The following is a 27,969-nucleotide window of genomic DNA, read 5'->3' on the forward strand; positions in this document are numbered from 1 at the left end:
TTAGAATTCAGAAGCACTTAAGCAGAGGAATGATGGGATTTCATTTTATTCCTTAAATGCAACTTTGGCTGCTCCAAGGAAAATAGTTTGTTTTTTTTTTTTGAGAGAACGAATTTAAATAGTGCAGCTGATCAACCTTTCCCCGATCAGTAATCTTATCCTTCTAAATAAAAACACCAAGAGGACTTGAACATATCTTTCTCTTTGGGTCTTGTTCCTGTGTATCCCTCAACATAGCACATTCACAGCATTGAGTATGACTCCAGTGTTTAAAGAAACAGTGAATATTTTTCATGTTACAGGTCCTTACTTCTGCAAGCAAACAACTTCATCTAGGGCCAACCAAAAACCCCACAGTCTATGCTGACATTGCAGGAAGAGCTGGTTTTATTATAACACAGAGTGTCAGGCTCGGGGGAGGGCTGCACTAAGAATTCCAAGCATATTTTGACTCAGTGTGATTGTTACCTGCTTACTCACCTCAATATCTAGCCTTCCAGTAATGTATAGCTCCATTATAATCCTTAAAGGGCCATGTAAAGCTTTTTTTTTTTTGGTCTAATTTGCCTGGAAGGCTTAATTTAGTCTAAGATTTTGAGATGGAGGGGATCAAAAATCCACAACTATTGAATGATAAGCCATATACTCTTGGAATATATGGTCCAGTTTGAAATATGTAAAATTTAGATAAATTAGTAAAGTCAGTATAGTTACTTGTTTAAATGCACCTTTTATATCCTGGACAAAGCCATACCCTGTTACCCTTTTGACAATGTGGTCTAAGTTCATATTTGAAGCTACTTGTAGATGACACATTTACATGATTCTTTCACTGGAGGAAAGAATCTCACTGACTGGTGGTAAGGTGTGAAGTCTAGACCTTTGATCAAATAGAAGCCATTTGGGAAATCCAAGGGTCCTGATCCAAAATTAATAATAACCTTAGGCTTATATCAATGGATTGAGATAATATAAAGTTCTGCTTGGAAATGTACCTAATTTCAGATGTACATTTAGAATTCACAACCTTAAGAATTCTAAGTTAAATCTTATTGATCTATGTATCAATATGCTGATTTCTTTCAAGTTGATATCACCTCCATCTGCTTATCAGAATTACTAATTAGTAATATTTTGATAGCAAAAAATGTTACCACTTTCAGAATATAAATTGAATGTCAGGTTTAAATGCAAAATAAGCCACTTAGACCTCTAATCGAATCTATTTTTGTCTTTGATAGAAAATACGTCCTTGCTGAAATATCAGGTCCAAGAAAATTATTTGAGGAAAATTTAATTGGAATGCTTTATTGTCATGCTGACTAGTCATGATAGACAAGAAGAAGAAAACTGCTGTCATTTCTGATTGAAGACATCAGAGAAATATTAGGCTATAATTATATACACTCAACAACAATGGATAAATTGCCCATAGGTCTGAAACTGGTGACCATACTAGCCCAGATCTAGACTAAATGAGATACTTTCTCTTTAGTAATATATAATCTCATTCCTGAATTATTCAGAAGGAATCAAAATTCCCACAATTGATACAGGAGTGAAGGCCATGTTTTAATGTATGAGGTGGATTAGACTGAATGTTTGAATAACTGGTGTTGTGACCAAAAATTAGCTGACTGATCTCGGACAAATTAATAAAGCTCTTTGACTCTACTTCCTGAAATGTGAAATACATAGGTCATCTTTGATATATTTGATTCTTTTATTCTACATATGAGTGGCCCTACGTACCTTTCTCAACTACTAGTACTGTCAAGATTCGCCACTGGAGGTTGTTAAAATGCAGAGTTCTCTGATGCTCACCAAAGGATTCATATTCAGTAGGTTCCGAGAGGAGCCAAGGATTTAACTTTTTAAAAAAGGCTCCTCAGCGGGTCCTGAAGTAATCTGAGAGCACAGTGGAAGTGTAGATCTTAAATGCATGGGCTAAGAGTCGTGGCAAGCCTGCAATGGTTCTGCCAAAGTTGTGTGGAAATGCTTATTCTTAATTTGGAATAGAGAAATATTATTTTTTAAAAGTTCTGAAGATAAAAACATTTGTTGTTCAAATCTGTTAGGAGTTAACAAAATAGATCTTAGCAGAAGAAAGCAAGGTGTTTTTAGGTAAGTATAGTATATATAATAGATAAATCAGAAGATTTTGGACCATTGTTAGCTAGTTATCATCAGAATATCTTTGATTTTTCAGTTTTTATTAAATTACTGCTACCAAAGTAGAAACTCACTACTCTAACAGAACTAAGATGCTCCTAAAAATACCATATGGCCAAGATAATTGTTTTTGATGTATAATGTTTATAGGAGGTGAAGTGAATCTTGAATTTATTTTAGTTCAAGACCTTTTATAGTCCTTTCAAATTTAAATTAAGAACCTTGGTGTTTCTATCAATTAGTGTGTCCTAAAATTGAGCAAAAACAAAATTGTCTTTTAAGAATACAAGATTAAGGTCTAGTTTTTCTTCCTTTTGGGTGTTCTAAAACTAGCTTTAACAAAAGTGTACCAATTCTTTTTGTGTGAATTAGTTATAACAATATAATGAAGTGTGATGTTTTATGCATTATATGAAAGCATTTTGAAGCATACTCTGATATAGAGAATACTTTTGAAAAGACACATAAGGTACTAGTAGCACAGTGCACTTTGGGGAAAATTGCCATGAATTGGAAATTGGCAAAAGAGGAATATTCCCAATTCATCATATTCCCTTCTGTAGAGTTTGCATAGTTAGCACAGGCACATATTACCTACACGGAGTCAATCAACAAACATACACATTTCTAAAATAAAGGGAATACATATATTAAAGTATATTAGGGACATTTGAATACTCTTTCAGAACATTCTAAAGTTAAAGAATCATTCAGGATCAGGTGCTGAATGTATAGGTTACATTTCTTTCCTCTGGAGACATGGCATTGGATTTATTAGCCTTTTGGATATAAAATTTACATTCTTTTTTAAAAAAAACAGTATTGAACCATATCTTTTTATCTACCTACCTGCCTACATACCTATCATCTGTTTTGTATTTTAGTCTGTCTCCTTTTTGCCAGTCTCTGAGGATGGCTATTAATACAGAGTAGAAACCAGCTTTGTTTTTTCGAAACTCTGAAGCAACAGGTGCTTGAGACAAGTCTCCTAATAACCAAGTCCCACCTGAAATAGCACAGCATACTTTTAAGTTGCCTTTGATTTTTCCAGTCAGTGAATGTTGTGTTTGTGTTTCATCTGAGCACTTTTGGCAAACAAGGATCAAATCTATAGAATCGTTTAGTATCACTTCTGTTTATAGCTGCTTTTTCAATATTATCAAAGTGATTTTAAAGTTTCACTTATGTGTTAACCAGCTATGATGGCTGCAAATTATATGATTGTAATTTATAAAACTAAACTGTAACAAGTGCCATCTAACAAATATATACGGAATATCCAAAAATAGATCATTATAGCGCTAAATCACCTATTCAATTCCTTTAGCTTTCTTGCGCTAATACAATAATGAGTTCCCTGGAAATAATTAAAAGTTAATTGTCTAAGAATAAAATCGAACTTGTTCAGTTTAAAAGCAAGAGGTGCTAAATTATTATGAAAAAAATGTGGTTTTAAAGGGCAAAGAAATTAGATTTTAAAAGCAGAAAACAAACTTCATAGTTAGCTTCTGTAAAACAAAAATGGCATAACTATTGATTATTGGGAGAACCTTAGATTAACAATTTTATCTTGAAAAGACTGACATGGTAAAAATAGAACATTGGATAAAATTAGGTTATGGTCTAATTATGTGTTTTGTTTACTGTAATGGGAATCTAATGGCAGAATATAGAAAGACATTCAAAATAAAATATGTCCACACTCAAGCCAGCTCTTTCAATATGTATATAAGAAAATGACAAAAATGTTATATAGTTGCTAATTTTTTGCTTTCTGCTAAAATCTATCGAGAAAAGTTGAAATACAACTATTTCATATTTCTTGATATGAACATACTACTTAATTGTTTTTTTGAAATTTTCTGAATGCTAAAGAGTTTATTCTCTGTCAGGTCCTGAGCCATAGATATAATTTTACCCAGTCCAGAGTTATTTTACGATAGAAATTCTATCATTCATGGAAAACTGCAGGAAATCCAGTAATTCAGAAATTCATATAATAACCCTGTTATTTGTTTAGTTCTAGGAGAACATGTAGGTAGTGCTGGTCTAAAGATACAGCTTTTTATGTAATTTAGGGCAATCTGACCAAGCCAGTATCCATTATTAGAGAAAACAAAGAATGTTTTTCAGGATAAAAATAAGATTTAAAAATAAGATTAATAATGGACAATTATTCGCCCCATGAATCATGACCTTGACTGTAACGATTTCTATTGACACGCTCTACTAAAAACACTCAGATTCCATGTCCCTAAAATAATGCCTCCCGACCCAGAGAAGAGCTGTGCCCTGAACCTGCGCAGGGTCAGGATCCCCTCTCCCTCGTCTGCGCTCCCCGAGCGCGCATCTGCCTTATCCTTCCCCACATTTCCTGCTGCCAAACTGCACGAGCTCGTTTTAATGGTGAGAATGCCTTGCATATGGGGATGCTTAACATAATTATAATAGCTAGATTTTATTCTGTATTGGCCATGTGCCAGGCATCACACAAAACCTTAATTCCACTAAAATCCCTTAGTTCTATTATCTCATTCAGTCCTTGAAATCACACTGAGGTAAATGTTACCATCCCTGTTTCATAGATTAAGTAAATGACAACTAAAAAGGTTGAAAAGCTTATTCAAGTTCATGAAACTTTAAAATAGCTTAAATTAAACTTTAAAATAACAATTTTCTGAAAGGTGGAAGGTTGGAGATGAAGAAAAGCAAATAAATGCTAGAGCTGAAATCCTCCGTTAGGGTTCTGTGTGCAGTGTCAGCGCACATTGCTTGGCTAAGTGTCTATGTTCTGTGCTGGACGAGCAGCCCAAAGCATACGTCTGTCCAGGGTGGGGAAGAGTCCCCTCCCTTGCCTACTGAAAGCTTATTTACACTGCCTTCTGTTCAGACTTATCTGAGTGGTTTGTTGTAAAAAATGCATGTGCATTTCCTTTAGCAGTAATAGAGGTTATATTTGTGCAAAGTGCATCTTAACTGGCAAGATGGAGGCCCCATGAAAAAAATGAAAACCGTGAATTGGAGAAAGTAAGAAAAAATAGTACATATAGAGTTCTTGTGGAAGAAAGGGATTTGTGAATAATCTATTAACATTACCTGCAGTAAATGGCATATGAAACATTTATTTCACATAGGAGAATTAGTCCTGTTTCATAGTTTTCCGTGTCAAGTTTTCCAGTCCTATATCAAAGATGGGACATAAACAGACCTCTGCACCACCCTCAGACCCATGTACTCTGTAACAAATGAAGTCAGTCCATGGTGCCATGTTTCAGAGGAATGGGCATAAAATATTTCAGAGATTTAAATTTTAGTATGAAAGAATAAATCTAGGTTGTCTAAAGTGATCAAGAATACATACCTGGTAGGAGATAAGTATACAAGGAAACTTGACTGAAAGCACCTGCTGATGTTGAGCATAGAATTTGTAAAGAAAAGTATGTGTGAAGTGTGAGATTCAGATTCACCCCTAAATGCCACAGGCCATTTTCTCAGGACTGGCCTGCTTTAGGCCTGGTGCCCAATGCTGCATTCCTCCCCCTCTCCAAGTATGGTGGTTTGCCCCAGAAATTATGCGGCCACCCTATTTAACATTATTCCAGGCATCCTTGCTGTTGTCTCAGTTTTAACTGCATTTGTGTGTTCAGGACATGGGAAGAGCTAGAATTCCAAAGTTAATTCCATTACTGTCCATACAGAAATTCCTGTGACAGAGACCACATGGCCCTCAAGCCAAAGCATTTACTATCTGGCCCTGTGCAGGAAATGCTTGCTGGATAAATGGAGGATATATAACAAATATATTGATAAATGAAAAAAGTCAGATACATATTCACAAAAAAATTATTGTGGAGGAAAATATTGACTCTGATTGTTTGAAGTTTCATGAAGTAAACAATGACACCAAGACAAATGAAATAATTCTAGTGATTATCACTTAGGAAACAGCAGACAGTAAGTGAAAGACAGGTCCAACTAACATACCAGTGTTTGAAAATGAATACTGAAAAAGACTGTGAAGATGTTGGGTCTTGGGTTATGTGAACTGGGAATAACATGAAGATTCAGGTCCAGATAGTCATTCTACACGAGCTTAAATAGCTTTGGCTATAAATATTTTTCTAGGGATGTGCTCTGAAGTACTAAGTCAGTTTCATTAAAAGCAAATGTGAAGATAAAACTATATACCCAAGAATGCTTCTGTTAACATAAGGTGACACTAACTGTATTTTATGAAGCAGAAAATTGCTTCACACCCAAATTCTTAAAATCCTTCTTTTTTCTGTAATAAGACATACAGCATTTGTACACATGAGCTGCATAAAACTCTAATAGAATTAGCATTTAGTAATTTGATATTTTATATGCCTGACAAATTTGATGTAGAATAAAGCAAAGAAATAAGGAAGCAGAACACTGTTTTATGACCAGAATCATTCCTTACAGTGGAATGAATTCACTAATACATTGTGTGATCTGCATAAGGACTTGGGCCTGGTGCAGTCCCAGAAACAGACCCTTCCAGGTGAGCTAACAGATTTGTAAAGAAGAGGGAATAACAAAAATTTAAAAGAAACAAAGTTTTATGTATACTAAGAGTCACTACTAAAATTATACATATTGTTTTTTTAAGCATTGATACAACTTAGACTTCGACATTCAAATTGAACTCAACAATGTATATATTTGAAAATTCTCAAACGTGTAGTTTTAAAATAATAAGGAAATCACATTGTAAAACATTGCAGGAAACTCTAGAAGTCTTGAAGTATTTCCAACAAAATCAAGTTACTTTTACATAGACTAATCACTATTAAGACTATAGAAAAGGAGGCCAAATTTACCATGAGCTGAAGATATGAGTGGAGAATTATGTTTTTTGGTCAAAATAAATTGATGAAATGAAACAATGTTCTAAAACTCAACTTTGAATGATTAATGTAAATGAATGTGGACCATAAATAAATATGGACCATCACATATGTATAAAATATACTGTATTTTAGCCTGGATCTTAGGAATGTCATCTCACAAATACAGTATCTCTTGAAGGATATAGAAGTGCATTATCAAAAAACCATGAACAAGTATCTTTTAAGAGACAACGTTCCACTGGTTGTTGCAAGATTCACTCAGACATTATAATGCCTTAAATTACATCTTAGAAGGACATACAAAGAGAAAAATCTGCTTCTCTTCTTGGAGTGCCCTGTCAATGTCATATTATCATATTTTAAATGAGCTCATAGTGCTTGTCTGGAAGATTTAATTACACTGTAAAATATGATAACAAGCCTAGATTAATTAATGGGATGAGGTGTACCAGTGATTTAGCAGACTGGTTTTCCACCTTTTGCTTCTTAAGCAGGAGAAACATTTTTGAAAAATGAAATTCCAAATACAAAATAGCTAAAATAAGCTGTGGAGGAAGGTTTATAGCCAAGCCTGCCCATCTTCCCACCCACTACACAGTCATGGAATGCTCTGCAAACTAAACCCTTAACTCTGGGCAGAGCTTGAGAACCTGTGATTAATGCAGGTTTTCCTAGTTACAAGTACTAACCTTCCTAATCCATGCATTCTTTCTGTACATCATCTGCAAGGACCCAAATCCACTGTGATTAGAAACACTTTATCTCTTAAGCAATGAGATGCAGAGAGAGGGAGAGAGGCATTTATTGTCTGGGGCAGCTTATTGACTACTCTTCCTGAAGAATGACAAGTGTAATGGTGTCTATACTTCCTTATAGACCTTTCCTAAATGTTTGTGGTTCAAAACAGGGGTAAAGTTCATGCTCTGGTTCTCTGGGAAAACAGAAATACCATCTTTACGTGTTTCTCTTAAATTTAGCACTCTAAGTAAAATTCTGGAACTTTTTTAAATAAAAAATTCAATTAGGGTAAAGACCTTCCTTTGATGGGCAACTATCTCATCAAAGGAATTTCTAGTTCCTCGCCAGAGTCCAACTTTGCTATCTTGGCAGAACAGAGGTGAGTTGATTCATGCATCATTCATGTTCTTGAGGAAGACAGACAACTCTAAAAAAAATAGGAGCCATTAATCTGAGCACCATGGAATAAAAATTTATGGGGGAAAGGATTGAATTTTACAGCGATACAACACATCTAAGCACCCAGGATTTTATGGCCCTTTTTCTGAGCCAACAGCAAAGGAAAAGTCACTGTTCTTTCTGTCCACTGTTACATATTTGAAGGTGACATTTAAGTAAAACATTTGGTACAAAGTCAAGAAATTTTTTAAAAGGGTGTCAAAAATTGGAATCCTGAAATGTCCAGTAGTTTTATTTGTGACTGGGTGTTTGCTTCAGTGGCTCTCAGCCGTGAGGAAGAATCTTTTGTTTTGTTTCAATTTTCTTCTTTCCCTGAAGACTCAACTCTCTTCTGTTCTACCAAGATAGCAAGGTTGGATGCTTGCCAAGAAATTTTTAGATCCTGAAAGAATTCGTTCATCAAAAAGAAAAGACTTTTCCTTTTTGTTTTGTAACCCTAACTTTTGTGGTTAAAGAAGCTGGGTCAGGACTTGAAGGCTATTATACAGATTTTCAGTGATAGATCAGGTTACAATGTCTTTCTTTTTCAATGAGCACTTTGACCTGTGCTAGGTGCAATACAAGGTAAAAAAGCATAAAATCACTTACATTTATTGAGCACTTACTATACCAAACACCAAAAGAGACTTCATCTCTATTTTTTGTTTAACTCTCACCAAAACCCAGGGAAGGTAGATTTTACAATCTCCATTTTATAGAAACTGAATCTCAAGTAACAATTTGCCATAGATCCCACCCAGTCATCACCAAGAATCACTTGCCATGGATCACAACTGGTGACAGAGTCAAGACTTGGGCTCAATTTTATGTCTGCAGTTCTAAAGCTCATGCTCTTTCCACTAAATAATACAGCCTCAGGTTCTTGCAATAGTCAAATGGGAATAATTATGGGGAATTTTTCCAGGTTGGGCTGAGAATTATATAACTGACAGTTGTTGAATACATGACAGCTATTACATGTGTGAACACCGTCAGTAACCTCCACTCCTTTTTTGCCCCCATTAGGCCCATATTAACTGAGACAATGTTTTGTTTTGTTTTTTTAATTTCTGGCAGTGCCCAGTAGCATGTTGAAAAATTACTAATCAAGTTATTTATTATTAATTCAAATCTGGAGAATGCCTGAATTTGGGAAGGGAGTCATGTGTGGGAAAGGAGAGTTCTTCCTAATAAGACACAATGTGCTGTGCTCCCAAATTCTTCAGGACGTGCTAGCATGCTGCTCAGGTTGCACTTTACTTTGTTGGAAAAACAGGATTGTTTTTGAGTGGAATACTCAGTCATTATAAACATATATTCTAAAAACTACAAAAATGATTGGTTTTGTTCTCAGAAATAATTACCAATAAGTATAATCTTCCTTTTCTAAAATAAAAATGATGTGATGTCTTATCCACACATATATATATGTATATCATTTAAAGAGCAAAATAAAAGTATTTATTTGTAATCATAGTCTTCCTTCAGTCACTGTGCCTCAGGATCAGATGATCATTGATCTTCTCTAAAGAGCTGTACTGTTTCTAAAGGAGTTAGTTGAAAATCTTTCATAAATAAGGAGCCAAATTGTTAAAGCATGTTTTCATCCAGATGCTGGCTAGTCTCCAAAGATTTTTTAAGATTTTTAAGATTTAAGATTACTCAGTGAAGAAATATTTTCTTCATCATATTGGGATAACAAGTTCAATTTTAAATGTTAGTAGATCTTGGTAAACTGAAGGCTTTGTATTCATCTCTCACTGTATCACTTTTATAAGATAACTGGAAGAAACTATGGCACTCTAGCTGGGTGCTGTAACCTTGATTGGACGTTGAATTTGAGAGGACAATCCTCGGCCTAGGGACACTTGCCTGGGAGCGCAGCTTGAGTCAAGTCTCATGGTAGCTGGAATAAGATGGCATGGCAAAAGGAACTCCAATAAAACAGGAGGACAGCAATGAAGTGTGTTAGAAATTAGAGGGAAATGACTTGAAAAGGAGTTTATAGAAAGCAAAGCAAAAGTATCAGGCATTACAGTCTCATCTGAACTCCAAGGGCTACCTTCTGGAAATCCTAGAGTTGGTCCTTTCTTGAGCTAACTGTATTGACAGATGCTGTATGACCCTAGATGCCTGGGTTCACATGGTATATGTACGAATCCTGTGTTTTAAAGAGAGATGCCTGCAACTTCAGTCTTTTTAGTAGCCTACAATTTCCACCCTCCTCAAAACGTGTATGCAGCTAACTCTGGACCCTCAAATACCCTTCAGGCTATGACTGGCTTTGTCATTGTCCTAGAAAAACTGTTAGCTTTTTAACTTTCCAAAATCATGAGGAATATTACTTTCTGTCTCTAATGAGAGTGCTTCTGAATCTCAGCTGTTGAATAATCTTCTGTACAGTCCAGTATGAAAGCCTTGTTCTGTCCACTTAGTTGAGCTGTGGGTTGTCTCTCATTCTACTTCACACTCATAAGAAAGACCCAAGGCAGGAAGTAGTTAAGGATTTGACTGTTCTCCCAAAGCTTCACTTTCTAGCGCTCTAAGTTCTCCTTGCCTCTTTGAACTGTATGGTACATTGCTGAGGAGAAGTAGTGAGAGTAGCCTTTTTGTCTTGCTTCTAAGCCATTTATTTGAATAGAACTCATATATTTAGAATTGGTTCTTACTTCACACCATTTATCAAAATTAATTTAGATATAGATTAGAGAACTGGAAGTAAGGAATGAAATAATAGGCTAACTAAAAGAGACTATGGCAAATATTTACTTAATACCAAAGTAGAGAGACGTTTCTAAGCAAAAAAGCAAAGAAAGAAATCTTGAAAGAAAGGTTGAAAAACTTCACAGTATGAAAATACAAATGATTGTATGGCAAAAAATTCATATATTTAAATTAGAATGGTCCATTACAGGCAAATGATACATATGACAGAGATTTAATGCTCTTAGTTCATAGAACTAAGTGGGTTGTAACCAACATTTCTTAGATGAAATAAAATGAAATACAAAATATCTCTGTGCTTTATATGGATCTTTCAAAAAATAAAAAGGAAAAAATAAGCATCATAACAAACACACACATACACAGAACCACACACACTGCCAGATATATACGTGTCTAAACTCTGAATGTGAACTCTATTTCTTACTATGACTTATTTCAAAAAGTTTGAGAAGGCTATATTGGAGTAATTTTTATTGATAGAATTGAAGACTGCTAAAATTACATACTTTACTTGCTAATACATTCACATCCATTTCATGCAGGTGAGACACCACAAAGCTGGAAGTTATTGAAGAATTTTAATTTAACTATTTCAGCCACTATTGTTTTTTAAAAAAAATTAACAGACACTATGCCCAAACATAGCGCTTATAGAATATATGTTGCTCTGTAATGAAGGATTATTAAGTGAATGTGCAGCCAAACTTGCATCATTTTAAATTCCCTTAGCACATTTCAATATGGACTAGCAGCATTTAAAAGTTAGATGGAGAGCAAAGATAAAAATTGAATTTTACTGTAAGATTAGTATTGCAAGCAAGTCAGACTTGTCCAAGTCTTTTGAGTCAAATAGCTTTTAAATATTTCCATATGTGTGAATACTTCATTCTCTTGCCCCTTCCAAATAGTAGTTTAAGGATTTTTTTAATGCAGGCATGAAATAAGTACTTGAGCAGCTAATAACATGGGAAGAGCTGGTATCTCCCAATGGGAAGAGCTGGTATCTCCCAATTGAAACATGTTGGAAGTTTGTAGTTCCAGGCTATTGTAAGTACTTTGCCCTAATGTGGGTTTAATGGATTCTCCAGTGTGTAAATGACTTTTTTTATGCATCACATTTTCAATGCATATTTCAGTCAACTTTAATTTGTCCTTCATTCCCCTAAAGCATTGATAATGCACAAATGAAGATATCTTGCCAAAATCAGCAGTGGCTTTTATCAGAATGATTTCTGAAAACATTATTTCCAGATAAGCCTAAATTTTGAGGAATTTACTTCCTCAAAGCTTCATTTACTTTCATCATCAACTCTCCCTACCCTACACATGCCAAACTGAAAACAAACCAGACATCAGGAGGGGACTCTCAGAGGAAGAAAGATCTCCAGCATGAAAAATTATAATGATGATTATAATTCTTAAGTTTTATGACCTACCTTTCCAATTAAACTTTTGCAGCATTTCAAAACACAATTATTTCCCCATATGTTACAGCTCAATACGACCTATTAACCTATTTTATTTGATGATAAAGAGTGTTATCAGTTATAATCACAGCTATTTATCATTATACTTGTTTCTCATCTAAAATACTCCTACTTCTTTTTAAACCATCTTCCCATTTATTTGATGTCTGAGGACCATTTTCCACACTTTTGCAGACTTTGGCAAGAGGATTAGATGTACAATTGATTTTTTCATTATTTAGCACACTCTGGTAAATAGATCTAAGGCTGCAAGGATGATTTAAATTACTAGACAGCTTGATGAGATGTTTGCCCAGAAGTCTCAGAATTTTAAGATCTTTATTTTTACATAAAGATCTTAAAATTATTTTTATATTTTATGTAATCTGGAACAGAGGTCAGCAAGTGGGCCATAATTGACTCACTTCTTGTTTTTTTAAATAAAGTTTTATTGGAACACTGCCACACCCACTTCTTTAGGCATTTGTCTGTGGCTACTTAGAGCTACGATGGCAGGAGTGAGTAGGTCAGACAGAAGCTATATAGCATGCAAAGCCTAAAATGTTACCTGTCTGGTCCTTTACAGAAAACCTTTGCTAACTCCTGATCTGGGAATTAATTCTTAACCAGGTCTTAAAATTCTATGAAGTTTCCTAATTCTTTTCTTGCAGATATTTCATCTCACTGATTAAATGACACACATTCGATTGTGCAGTAAGACAGGTACTTCATTTCCAATACTTATATATTGCTTATGTATATATTTTAACATTTACTGTAGTTTTTTCACCTCAATATATTACCCTGGCAAAATGAGTCATATTTCTGAAATTCTTTCTACAGAACTGAGATGAGATTTACATTTTAATCTTACAATTGGTGAGATTCTGCAAGCTAGGAGAATATTGTTTGTTTTCTAGGTACCTTATTTGATGGGGTTCACTTCACATAGTTCCTAAAGGCTTCGAAACCAATATCCCATTGGGACTGAGTGGAGAATAGTACAATTAATGTGAAGTATAGCTCCCTATCAATTTGTTTTGGAATTAGGTAATAGTAAGAAGGGAGTAACTTAAAAATAGAAACACTGAAAACCTATGGTAGTTCAGACTTTATTGAAATTAGTTTGTGAGGAATCTTTACAAAGCCATGAAATACTCTATTTATAAATACTGAATAAAGACTTGGCCTATGTTTGACAGCTAACTCCTGTAAATTTATGCAGTACTAATTCACAAAGATGATGATGATAAAGGACTTTAGGTATAAAACACATCTCCTGTTAATATAGTAAACAGACTTAATTTCTAAACATTTTCCAAAAGGAATCTCTCACTCCTTTTCCACAGCTGTCAACCCTGCTATATGTAAACTACAAAGACATTAATTAGGTATTAAAAATGGCTGATATTTACTATATATTTACTATGTACCAAACACTCTCTCTTTAATCCTTACATAACCTCCCTTCCTGCATTTTACAGATGAAGAAACAAGCTTAGATGGGAAAAATAACTTGCCTAAAATCACACACCTCTTTTGTACCCAAGCCAGAACCTTCATTTGAACCATGTTCTCCCCAAAGTTTATTATGTTCAAAAGCAACCAAATGTAGTGTAGGAAGAGATGCTAACACTTGATATCCTATTAGGGGCCACTGAGAGGGCATTGCTAACTCTTCTGGGGTGGGGGGCTGACCAGGGGATGGATGAAGGGGGGAATGAGAAGGCATTGTGAACTCTTCATGGAAGAGATGAGCCTGGAGATGAATTGGAGGTGAGGAAGGTATTGCAGACATAAATAACAACATGTCCAAAGGCAGAGGCATGAGAGCACAGCACGTTCAGGAGGCAGGAGTCCAGAGACGTGAGCACTCTCAAGGGCAAGAGCACAGGTTGTGGATGATAGGCAGGAGCAGGGGAAGGGCCCTGCCATATCACACTGACATGTCACCCAGGAAGTAAGGGCTTTTCGGGTTTTGGCATGGTAAAAATCACATGGGGTACTTGTTTACAATAAAATTGCTGAACACAGATTGCCAGAGAATTTTACTCAGATAGACCCAGGAATTTGCATTTCAGCAGGAATATAAGGGGACTCCAGTGCAAGAGAACCTCTGCTAACACTGTTATGCATGTTAGGAAATCAATATGCTGGTGTATGACATGGTTAACATCATTGTGTTTTAGAGAAAACAACACAGCAGCTCAGTGGAGAGTGGAAGGTGTTCTCAAAAGTGATTTCTGGGTCATTTGGAATTCAGAAATAATATAAAGGTGGTTTTTCTTAATGATTTGTAACACAGAGACACACCCTTTTGTTTATAATTGCTTTTGGATGCTCTTTAGATGACTAGGTTATAAAAAAATGCTAAAAATGCCGTATTCATTTGTGTTAATTTTTTAAGACACTGTAAGCTACCAAAATGCATGAGCTTTTCAAACCAAATCTTCTTTGTGTTTTGCCATTCTCGATCAATTCTTCCCTCCCTAGCAATTAGTAAACTGTAGATCAGTTAATAGGGAATCAATTATAAGTAAATGAATGAATTACTTAATTGAATAATGTATTTTCAGCAGAGCCTAATTTCACACAATATAAAAGGAGAATTATTTAACAAATCAAGCAAAATGCTATTTTTCTCTGTGTTTCCTTAAGATTAATTGAATGATTTAAAGGACTAAGCACTTAAAATTTCCGTTAACCCTTACATTTAAGATATGGTATTGTCTTGTTATAAGGCAAAAATTATTTTTCCCCACTAGCTTTGAATACACATGGAATAGAGTAAGTGATTGTAAACTGCGTTTTAAAAATTATCTGTTCCATTTATTTACTTGTGATCAGGTGGCTCCCCAAACATATATTTTTTTGTAGAAAATCGGTATATCTCCATTGCAAAACAGAATGTCAGTCCATTTCTCATTATTTAAGCAAAAACAAAAGGGAAAAAGGAGAAGAGGGAACAACATCTAACTCATTTGGAATTAAATAGACACCCAACATCACAATCTCTTTGGGTAACCACAGGTGGCCTTGACCAACCCGGCCTCTCAAACTTGGGAAGCCAGATCACACACTGATGTTTATTCCACACATCAGCTTATTCAACACAGATGGTAGGCACAAAATAGCTGAGCTCTAAAGGATCATGTCTGGGCAAAAAGATATGGTCATTTTGTTGATGGCAGAAGTTGTTTTCACATTCTACTTGAATTAAATTATGCTCATTCATGCTATGGTACATAATCTCTGGCAAGAATCCTTAGAAAAAGTCATCATGTGGAAACATTGCAAAATCCGTGGAAAAAAAGTTGCGAAGTAGCACTTCAAGGAAATACAAAAGTTGAATCTCCTCCATTTATTTTGACAAATATATAATATGTATTTATGTTGATATTTATTAATATGAATTCATATATATTATAGATAAATATATGCTTAGATATTAAAATTCAAGAGTAAGGTAAACCCTTAATGTAATAGGCTAACAAAAATATTTTGAATTTCTAATATGAAAAAGAAATTATACATCAACTATACTAGGTATGATCATATATAACTCTGACTTTCACTTTACAATGTCCACAATCAAAAAGTTCAGTAAGTAAGACATAAGCATATGAAATTTTATGTAAGGGAGAAAAGTTAAATAGCAAAGTAAGATGTGATCACAGCACTTATGAAACTGTGTCAGAGTGGGCTCTGGACAGTAATTTCTGGATCTTGAGAAATGAATGGCCTGTAGCTGGATCAATAGGGAGGGCAGAAAGTTATTCCAGCTAAGGAAAAGAGAAGGCATGAACAGAATAGGACTAACCCAATGCTTGCTGAAATGGACCTGTTAGTAGAACCTAGTCACAGTGCCGCGGGGATCCGCTAGAGGATGCTCAAGTTCAGGTTGACTAAAAGGACTCAAGGCTGCCATACAGCAAAAGGGAACAGATTAAAATCAGCAAATGCAAAAGGCACCTAGGGTGGAGTCCATGAGAGACCTGGCACAAGCTTCCAGCTGTCCACTCCTGGTGCAGACAGCCCTTGTTCCCCCAGCAGACGTTTGTGAAAGACACACCAGGACTGCCAGCCTAGGAAGCTCTTGGTATCCAGAGTTTTTATTGAAGGCCATTCCCATAATATGAATAAAATTCCCCATGACTCATCTTACCTCTCCTCTTCAGTCCCCCCAAGAACTCAAACTGATACAGCGTGACCCAGGACTCCAGGTAGATAAAACAGACATTCACCACAAATGGTATTGTTCACAAAACTGTTTTGCATAGCCTAAGACCCAAGACGTACAAAGACACTCTTATTAGGCAGGATATTCTGGCTTAGAGGTTATCTTCCAGGAGCCAGACAAGGGCCAGTTATTTTTTTGGGGATGTGAGGGTTTTAACCCTCCAAACTTAGTTAATCCTTTATTGACCAATAGAGAAAGAGTTTGTGTGACTCTTTAATTAAACTAATTTAAAATCAAGAAAAACAAATAAAAAGCTCTGATATCCTGAAAGATGATATTTGCAAAATATGTATCTGTCTTCTTTTGCTTTGATGATGAGAAAAAAACACTATGAGGAAAAAGAAAACCCACTTCATAGTGGGGTCTCCACTCTGCGTGGGGTCCGGGTGCCCCGCCCAGTGCAGGGCTTCAGTGGAGTCATCCTAATCCGCTGCTGCGTGTGTCCAGGGAGGAGGCTACTGAGCGGTCAGTCATCACCCGTAGGCTTCACTGCCGCTCCAGTTAACAGTTCAGCGAAGGATGCTTATGTTCTGCTAAACTGAAAATCTAGAATTCGTTGCTTACCAATCTCTTCCTTTTAATTTCTTCTCCCCAACTCTGCACCCCGGGCTCTCTTCTCTGAACTGCACTGTCTTCTCTGAAGATGTTCCAGTGGATTTGATCGCCATCGGCAGGACTGGGTGGACAGCGGATGTCCCGAGGAGGTACATGTGTGCTTTATATGACAGGATTCCTGGGACCACGCTGACATGAGCAGTTTCTGCAGTTTAATGGAAGTGGTTATCTAATTTAACACAACTAAGCCAGCAATTATTGAGACCGTTACATGTGCCACACATCGGGCCTAACTCTACATGTATTATTGCAGTGTATTCTGTACCCATCCTATGAGGTAGGAGCTATTATTGCAATATTGATTTTGGACATTTTTCTCCTCTGGGCAAACCCTGCTTTTTTACTTTGCTTCACGTATATTGTTCCTACTTTTTTACAGCACAGAGCTTTTGCTTTGTTTTGTTTTATGGGGGAGACAATAGAAAGGCACCCTGGAGATTTTCTTTACTTCCTGCAAATCCTAGTAATGCTTTTGCATTCACGTTTTATCCAGAATCTACCTGTTTTGTAGCAGGAGGACCATTTAGAGTCTTTAGTCTACCTTTAGTGCCATAAACAAAACAAAGATTTTATCTTAGACATTACAGTTCTTGATAATACTGTTCTTTGAGAATAGAAACACAGGAGGAATATAGTATGTGGCAAGTTCCATTTTAGACTTACTGAGATTGAGATGTCTGTCACATCTACATCCATGTGTTAAGTCAATAGGTGAATATTTGTGTCTAAAATCCAAGAGAGAAGTGTGGATGGAGTTATAGATCCATGAATAATCAGGTGGTCACCAAATCATGGGTGTGGCAGAAATCACTAGTAAGAATGAATATAGCAAAAAGCGTGGTGAAGAAAGATCTGTAAGAATGACCAACACATCAAGGAGACAGAAATGAAAGGAAATAAAGAAGGTGTGGTTAAGAGAGGAATCAGAAAAGTGATGAGAATGTGTGTTGTGGAACCCAAGATCAGAAAGTGGATAGCTATGCCTAGTGCTGATAAGGTGCCGAGAATATGGAGGATGAAGTCCACAGGGAGACATTTACAAACACTGGTATGGGAATATGTGATTAAGTTGGAGTGAGTCAAAACAAGGAAGTGGCAGTCTGAGAAGACCAGGGCAGACCAGTCTCTCTGAAAGCATGACTATGAATGGGAGGAACAATGGGCTGAGGTCAGGATGCATTGTGGAGAAGGAGGACTGAGTTGTATATCAGATTGGGCATGCTCGAGGATGTTTACATGCTGGTGGAGTCAAGGCAGTGGAAAATTAGAGGATGAAAACACTGAAGAGAAAGGGTGGGATCAAAGGAGCAAGTTCACAGCACGTGCAAAGTCAGGCTGAGTTCGGACAGAGTGGAGACTGAGAACAGCTGTAAATAATGGGGCCCATTCATAATAGCAAAAGGAAAGAAGGACACTTCGGTACAGATTCAAGCAAAAAGGCTGATTTGTGAAGAAATTTAAAGAATTCTTGCTGATGACTCTTTTATCACTGAAACAAATGTTGAGCTCGGGGTAAGATTTGGGGGAGGCATTATGGGATTATAGTTTGAAGTCTGGTGGAGAGGGTTTGAAATTGACCCCGAGGAAAATGGGAGAGATGAGCAAAGCAGGGGAATATTGCCAGGCAGCCTGCAGGCCTGCGGAGGATGTGGCAGATACACTTGGAGAGCTCCCAGTGGGGGCTGTGTGCCTGGCTTTTCCCTGCGGGCAGGGAGAAAGCAGATTTTTTACTACATCAAAGTGGGGGTTTTCTGCAAAAGTGTTATGTTAGAAAAACAAAGCAGGGTGAAATGTTTAAAGATTTTGAAAAGAGGTTGAAGTGGAGAGAAAAAGGGCCTAAAGGAAGAAAATCATTGTGCCTGGGTTGTTTGTTTCATTGAGGGATAAGAAAAATTTGAGGAAAGACTGAAAATAGGATAACTAAATTCATGATGTCAGACCTTTCCAATTGCAGGTACAGTCAGGGCTCTGGGGATGATAAATGAAGTGGAGTCAGTGATCACAGAGCTGAGAAGATGTAGGAACTGAAATCAGGGGGATTGAATGAGTCCCCCAAGATGTTGCGTGTGGAAATTGGCAATAAACCTGTATCCTAGCCAATTAGTAAAAAGAAAGCATCTCATGAGCTCTTCATGAACCAGTAGTGAGGTGCACTGTACTTCATCAATGACAAGAGAAGTTTAAGAAAACTTTGTATTGAATAATAATTTTCAAAAGTGGGATGAGTACCATCAAAGTGCAGAATAGTTATCTTTCTAATCCAGGCTTACCAGAGGGATGGAGCCCTTTTAAGCACAAAGAGGTGGGGAGACTGCTGACTTCTAAAACATGAAAGTTTGCATGGAGATGGTTACTGATGAAGGTTTATTTATTTATTTAATTTTTGTGACCTATAAGTAAAAAGTAGATGTGCATCTTTTCCTGGTGTCCTCAGCATGTTTTAAGCTTTATTTTTATGTACATGCTTTTCTTCTTGTATAAACTTTTCCCTTTTGACATCACATCTTCATAAATACATTCATACAAAATTGAGGGCAAGAAAAATGGCAATTTTTAACTGCAGAAATGATGAGATCCAAAATACCTAAAGATGGAACTGCTTTGTTACATCCCATTTTTTTCCTCCTCCATTTTGCATACATTATAAATTATCAAAATCTGTAGATATTGCCCTGCACAAAAATAATTTAATCTCATCTTGATTTGAAAGCCTTTTGTGCTTTGCAGCCCTGATTCTTCGACATAATTTTTTAAAATACATATATGATCACTCTTAAATTGTTTTCCCATTTGTTTCTCTTATTAGTCAAAAGAGAAGATGTGTGAGAACATAGAGCCAGTGGAAAGTTCTCCACAAACCACCACAGCTGTACAAGCGACAACCACACAGTTCAGGGTCTTGACGACCGCCAGGAGAGCAGCCACCGCCCCGCCGCCCACCAGTCTGCCCACAGAAGGTGCCCCGCGTTTGCTTTCTTACCGATGGAGGAAAAAGTCACCGTGTTGACATGCTGAAGTAGCTTTCTGGAGGGAAAGCTGTTCTTTGGCAAACTGGATTTCCAAAGGAAAAGACAAAATCATTATGGATTAAAAATATGTGCTGGGATTCTTTTTACCTATGGTGCCTTCATTATGACTCAGCTTTAAATAGTGACTTGTCTATTGTCCTCCCTAGAAAAGAAATACAGACTTCCTTTCATATTGCCAAGCTTAGTAATAACAATTCACTGTTCTAGTCACAGGATAGAAAGGCAAAATGCATATAACATGTCTGTTCATTTTGGATTCTGAACCCGAATCCATATATAAGTAGAATAGATAATTCTACTTATATACAATTCTAACATTTGCCTGACTACAGTCAATAAAATGCATTTGTCAATAACCTACAGAGCGCGGCACTCTGTCTGTCACAGAAATTGTCCTTGAAAAACATTTCCTCTGCCAGGGAAGGCAAAAATACTGGAAACGTTAATGCATGGGCACAACTCATTGGAGAAAAAAGTAAAATTTGTTAGCCATCTATTCTGAATGGAACCACTAGAAAGAAATGTGAGACTAATTGGCCAAGAGTAAGCTTTGAGGGGGATAAAAAGGTTTATTGCTGTAAACCTCACTTTCATTTGAATAACAAAGTAAATTGGAAACTTTTGCTTTTAGTTGAAATTTAGATATTAAAAGTTAACTGGAATAAAGTGATAGAATGAGGTGGAAAACAGCTGCTGACTACATTTTGTTGCTTTTATAACCAATATTATACTTTATCTATATTATTTTGGGTTGTTATAGAGCCTGTGAAAATATTTTTGTAATTTGAATCCTATCTTTTGAAAATACTCCTTCAATTCAAATCCTACCCTTTAGAATGAAATGTAACCAAGCAAATAAAAAACCATGTCCTACATTTTGTTCATTAAAGACAAGATCCTTTCATAAATTTTGGTCATATTTGCTCGTGATGAATAAGCACCTACTTTTTTAAGTTAAATTTATAAATATTGGCAAATCACTACTATTGCAATTAATTTAGAATTTTCTTGTTCTTGACTTTTAAAAATGAATAAAGAAGTCCATAACTATAGAGTCTAATTACAGTAAGTCATTAAGTAATAATTTACTAAAGTCTTAATCTAAAATGTCATTAAGAAATTTTAGTACATCATGTAAGCTAAGACTTGTTCTCATTTAACTAGAAATTAACTCAGTAAAATATAAAAATCTATTCACATTACCATTAAAGTATTAGCAGACAATTACTGGCATGACATTTATGCACCTTTAAAACTTTTTTCTGTTACAATAACTTTGAATTTCTCTTCCAGATGATACCAAGATTGCACTACATCTAAAAGATAATGGAGGTAGGAACTGATACTTTTCTTTTATAAGTATTTTTAAATATTAATCCATTTTGTTCATTTAAATAACAAGGAAGAACTTGTGAGCTTCTAAACATAGAGTGAAATTATATTTCCTTCCCTGTTGGTATTGAACATGGGAAGAATTCAATGGTTGGCTTGAAAAGCGGAATGGTTTCAATAGTGGAATGAAATTCGATTCCTTGTTTTTGCCTATAAAATGATATGACACCAGTGACCAATTACAAAATGAAAAGTCATCCACACATCTTGCTACTCTTGGCTGCTTGTAGTCTTTGGTTGCATTGTATATATGATTATCTGCACAGCACTGGGAGTGGGTTCAGCTGTTTTTTCCACTAAGTTGACTATTCGACATCCTTTAATCATAAAATTAAGAATAAAGCAATGTGGAAAAACACTTTATTAGGCCCTATTATTTTTTATGTGAAGCAAGAGACAATAATTAAACATGCCAAAGATCATTTACTTAATAACATACTTAAAAGTTTTTCTGTGACACTTTGAGTTATAATTGTATCTGAAATTTTGAAGAAGAAATGTTTTCCCAAAACAAGGCTATGAAAGATATTGCCTAAATTTTCAAACTAGTTATTTTTCTTTTAAACTATGTCAGCTCATATGTGCTTTTCTATCATCATATGCTGGATCTTGATAAGAGATTTGTATTAGTAATTACTTATTCAGCTCAGGAAGGGAGGCATCCTTTTCTTAGCAGCATCTATTCTGTAGATGTGGGCACACTCCGACATTGGTCTGGACCCCTCTTGATGCTGCATTAAGTATGTTTTTCTCTGTAATTGTAGAGACAATTTCTAAATTACGCAGTCTAGGTGAAGTAACAAATACTTCTGTGTTTTCTTAGGGCACTGTTTATACATATATATGTGTGTGTGTGTGTATATATTCTTTTGATTTCATACCAGTCTATTTGAAAGAGAAGTTGCTTAGCCTCGTCATAGGTACCACTATGACATCAGTTGTCCATTGTCTGGCTTCTGTATCAGTGTTTTATTTCAATGATTTTCTTACTCATTATTATATTAAGTCGAGAGCTTTATAGATGAATACTCACAATATTTATGCTAGCTAGAAATAAATTAAATTCCTAGTGCTCAAAGGGACTTAAGTGATCTCACAATTCAGAATTTCTTAGAGCAGGATGTTACTAAGCATCATGTGAAAATGAGATGTGGGGTGCTCTCATTCTGAGTGAGGGTGTGGAGTATGAGAGGGATTAAATGGAGGAGGGGTCTCCAAGAGGCTTCTTTGTATTTGTTTCATTCATTCTTAATATGGGTAGTGACTATGTGTCTGCTTGCTTTATTATTCTCGATGCTGCCTTTCTTATTAAAATAAAATGCCTAAAATAATCTATAATGTTTACAGAAAAACAGATATGAGATACTCTGGGTGAAAGAAAATGAAAGAAGTTTCTTTGCTGGAGAGCTCTTCAAAGCTTTTAATGTTCCTTTGTTCATTTATTTCTGCTGAATGTCTGCTGACTGCAAGTCATTGTTACAGACTTGGGGCTGTGGAGTGAAGAAGATGTAACCAAATTCCCTGCTTTCAAAGAGCATGTATTCTAAAGAAATTTCAGGATGGTAGTGTTTACTGTCTGGCATTTCTCCACTATTTGGTGATAAAACCTTTCTATATGTAGCATCTCATGGACCTAATGTTTTGTGAAATACACTTGGGGAAATAGCTTGCTAGAATATTAGTCATCATATCAAGGAAAATCCTTAGTTTTTTTTTAATGCCAAAAGGAATCATAAAACTGTGAAGATTTTCTTAATGCAGTGCATTAGAACTACCTTTTGATTCTGAGATATTAACTAAATTCCAAGATTTAAATAGAATACTTTTTGTTATACTGGAAGTTAGCTGTCGGATTTTCAGATGATATTTAGATTATTGATAGAATAGGTATCTATCAGAATTCTAAAAATATTACAGTAAGACTTCAAATATGTCTATACACTAGAACTTTTTTCAAAAGTATAAAGTACTTTTCCTAAAACTGCAATTAGAGCAGCCCACCCTGACCAGTATTAAGGTAAGTGTTCCTTCTAAAGAGTACTTAAGAGACATCACACATTACTTTTTATAGCAACTTCATTAAGACAGCATGCTTTCATTGGTTTTTATTTTATATAATATGGAGATGCAGGAAGGATTGCCAACTTAAATCCGACTTTATTAGTTGATTAAATATGTTGAAAACAATTCAGAATTGTTTTCCCCTCCAACTTAGCATTTTTGCAAGATTGGGTAATAATGAAGAAGGATGCCTAATTTAAATGTTTTCTCACATTTACTGAGATTTTTCTAAATGCCAGCTAATACATTTTTGTAAATTACTGTGTATTGTTGCAAAGAAATTTAGCACATTTTGTTTTTTTATTTAATTGGCTGTTCTTAAAAGCATTTTAATTTAGACGTCTGTACTTTTCTGGAAAAGAGAGTGACATTTTTCAAAGTAGTCAATATGAAGCTAGAAATCACTGACTCTGCCTTTATGTACATCATCTCCTTTAGATATTGGATTGCCTTGGCTCTGAATCTATCTGGAACACTTCTGTAGGTTAACATAGTTGATTTTCTTAGTGGAATCCTCAGCTGACATGATAATATATTCACTTTCCAGGAGATTTTCCTTCATCTTTGATATGAGAGCATAAAATAACTTCTGAGCAGCACTAACCAGAGGCACACAAGAGCACTTCTCATTCACAGGACCCAAACTGAGTGACAGTCTAAGTTACTCTGGATAGTGCACTGAGTTTCTTGCTACCCTTAAAGTAGGTCTAGGTAGAGTCTCTGGAAGTTTCAGGCTAGTTGTTTGATGGGAGAAGCTTTATTAGCCTTCAGAGTTGAGTGGAACTTTTAAGTTCTGTAAATAATTTATAGAAAAGAACATGGAAAAATCTAAATAAAGATAATGATCTGTAATGAGTTTAGGCCCCCTTAGTAGGATACAGCATTGACCATTATAAATGGCTGAATACAGAAACTCAGAGGAGCCAATATAAAGATAGCATTTTATCTCCAACTGGATTATCACTGGTTGCATGTTTATAATATTAAGTTTAGAGTAATATATAGGTCTAATCAAATAGCATGCCTGTCCCTTATTTATGTGAAAGACAAGAGGAGGAAAAGGTGGAGGGGAGGAAAGAGGACAAGAAGAAGAGGAAAAGGAGCTATTTATTGAGTATTGACTATGTTCCAGGTACCATTCTAAATGCTGTATATATGTTACATCATTTAATTCACACTACACCCCCTGTGAATTGGTCCTAGTACTATTTTACTTTATAGCTGAGGACATGGACGTACAGAAAGGCTGGGTTACCTGGCTAGTTTGTGGATAAGCTGGGATGTGAATCTGTTTAGCCTTGTTGCAGACTAAGACTTTCACGACCTCACAGGATTGCTGCTCCCTGGCAGTACAGGCCTCTTACAGTCCAACTTCGCAAGGGAAATGCTACTCTAAGGCAGTGTACTTACACCTACTGTGTTCTTTTTCCCTTCCTGTTACAACTAATTATACTTAAAAGTGTTTGGAAGTGAAATTTACTTTTGCCATGTAATTATGCATTGCTTTCCTTTTTATCCCTTCTATGAAAATCACAATGAATGGATTCTCCGGTGTAACTGAGTAGTGTTCAAATCACTAGGATATGCTCTCCAAACTACAGGGCTACTCTGTGTTTGTGTCCAAATTCTGACTTAAAGTTCTTTCAAACTTGGTTTCTCTAGAAATTCAGGTTTAATTCACCACTAAGGGGTTCCTAGAATGTATTCTTTAAATATATGTATTTCTTATAAATATCAATAAATGGTTATAAGCATTACAAACCACATCTTTGGATTTTTAAACCCTGACAAAAACTTATTAGAAGAGTTGCATTTTTAAGGAATGACCTAGCTGTGTCTTTTAGCAGTTACAACTATTAAATTTCTTCTTTGGCATTTGATTGGGTTGCTTCCAATTATACTCACCACCTAAATAGAAATGTATTATTTTCAAGATACAAATTGGATAAAATTATATCCAGAGCAGAAAAGAGATTTGTAAGTTGAATCAATGACAAGGCCTTTTAATTGAGAGGTAAAATCTTTAACCGGAGTGAACTCAATTTAGCCAAAGGAGTTGTGCCATCCTGGTACATTGCAGATGTTCAAATTATTTCAAAATCTAAAAAGCCATGATTAGATTTTATTATTTAATATTTGTTGATTGAGATGTATCAGAGTACCAAAAACAGCACTCTCTCTTGGTTCCTCTAAAAGTTTTTCCTTCCAGTAAATTTCCTTTAAAACAATTTTTGCATATAAGCTCTTAATTGCTGTAATAGATGATGTACTTGCACTCCAGGCCATGTGGGTTATTATGCAAGTGGTACTGGGTTTGTCACTTCTTCTTTCAGAATTTTACTAATCCTGGATTCTGAAAGGCTGGTTCTTGAGTCAGAATGTAGTGTCTCCATAAAGGGATGCTGAAATAGCTGCAGTAAACATGATTAAGTTAAGTCTGAAGTATAACCTGCAGTGACTGATTTCAGAGTCCTAATACAGATATTATACCTTGAATGAGCTCCTGTACAATGGCTGGTCTAAATTCTAATTGTTGTGTTTAATTTCTAATTTCTGAACATATCCTAAGGTTTTTCATCCAAAGATAAAGTGTTAGAACAATATCCTGACTTTTTTGCTAGAATACTTCTAAGGTTCATTTTTACTACTTGATCTGTATTGATGGATCAAGTGTCTAATGTTTCATTTATCATCCAGTCAAATTATTTTTTGACTTTAATACATAAGTCATCAAAGTTACATATCTGTCTTTTATCCCCCCCCCAACCTTTCCATACTATTTTTTTTTATCTACTTCTTTCACATGGATCACAGTCTTGTAAGCAAAGGAAAACTCTTATATCCTTTTGACAGGCTATTGAATATCTATCACTTTTTATTCTTAAATCTGTAAAATATATGGCATTTGGTTTTATCTTTTGCTTTATTTGCCTACTGTTCATGATAACACTAACTCTATTCTAAATATATATGTGCTGTAATAGTGCAGATTTCTTGTACTTCAGAATGCTAATTTTGAATATCCCTTAGGATTAAGAATTTCAGTCCTAAAATATTAAGCAGAGTAGAGGTCCTTAATTTTTTTTGTACATTGGAGTCACCTGGTTATTCTCATCTAACCTTATTGTTCCAGCTTATAAAAACCCCAGTGCTCAGACTGTTCTCTACACCAATGACATCTGAACGCCTGGAGCTGGGACCCAGGCATCAGTATTTTTTAATCGCCCCCAGGTGATTCCCATGTAAAGCTGAGCTGCAGGCCCTCATAAATATTAAGGAACATTGGAATCATTGGGGAAAGAGGGAGTTATTAAAATGCCAATTTCTGCCATAATAGTTCTAGGGTGAAGTCCAAACCTTGTCATCGCATTTCTAACAAGCTTTCAGGTAATGCAGACACCATCAGTCCACAGACCCCACCTTGGGTATCAAGAGTTGAATAAATTCTTGATTTCTTTCTGGCAGAATCCCCAAAATAAGGAGAACTTATCTCACTCTGAATCTACCCATTAATCCTCACCTATACATCATGACTTCACTAAGACAACATTTTAACTGATGCAACAGGAAATTACCTCTGTCTGTCCTATATTCAGAGAATGCATCTTGCTCAGCAGAGGCAGGGAACCCAAAAGCATTTTATGTCTTAAATCTCATAATTCATTTTAGTTTAATGTGAGAAAATTAGTACATTTTTAGCTGTTGCAAATTTATTTACTTTGGTAAAGGCAGTTACATTGTCTATATTTTGTTGAGTCATATGAAATTGCTGATTTTTTCTTTTTACCATTTTTGACCCCAAAAAAATACAGCTTCATTGTTCAATCTAATAGTTTAAAAACTTATCAAACATAGGAAAAGAAAACAAAAATAAATAAATAAGAGAAATAATATTGCAATATACTTTTCCCCTTTATGTTGATTTGTAAGAGGATTTGTAGTTGGTGCTACTGATAGAACATAAAACAAAATAACTAGCAGAATTCTCAGGAAATACACACATGGCTTTCAAGAAGTAGCTCTGAATGACACCTACCTTGCTTTCTGTGCTCATCTCCTATATAATTTTCTATCTGTCCTCTTCTTATCAGAAACCTTGGCTTGGAAGTATCTTGTTGGAAGAAAGAAACTTCCATACACCATGATATTTTGGAACCTGAGATTTTTTGTGATACATGTAATGCTTCTGATCATTTGGTTGATATTTTGCTTTCAGC

At 35.5% G+C, this 27,969-nt stretch overlaps 1 protein-coding gene across 3 annotated transcripts in view; it reads left to right on the top strand.

Annotated features, from left to right (window-relative positions):
• PLXDC2 (plexin domain containing 2) overlaps positions 1–27,969 on the top strand; it is a 437,738-nt gene that overhangs the window by 355,764 nt on the left and 54,005 nt on the right. For all 3 annotated transcript variants that reach the window (XM_036880911.2, XM_057498266.1, XM_036880912.2), the window contains exons 10-12: positions 17,299–17,359; positions 20,077–20,227; positions 21,593–21,631. In XM_036880911.2, coding sequence (XP_036736806.2) covers positions 17,299–17,359; positions 20,077–20,227; positions 21,593–21,631 — 251 coding nt within the window. The remainder of the gene's footprint in view (positions 1–17,298; positions 17,360–20,076; positions 20,228–21,592; positions 21,632–27,969) is intronic.

This window comes from Manis pentadactyla, chromosome 3, assembly GCF_030020395.1.
Source record: "Manis pentadactyla isolate mManPen7 chromosome 3, mManPen7.hap1, whole genome shotgun sequence".
Lineage (NCBI taxonomy): Eukaryota > Metazoa > Chordata > Mammalia > Pholidota > Manidae > Manis > Manis pentadactyla.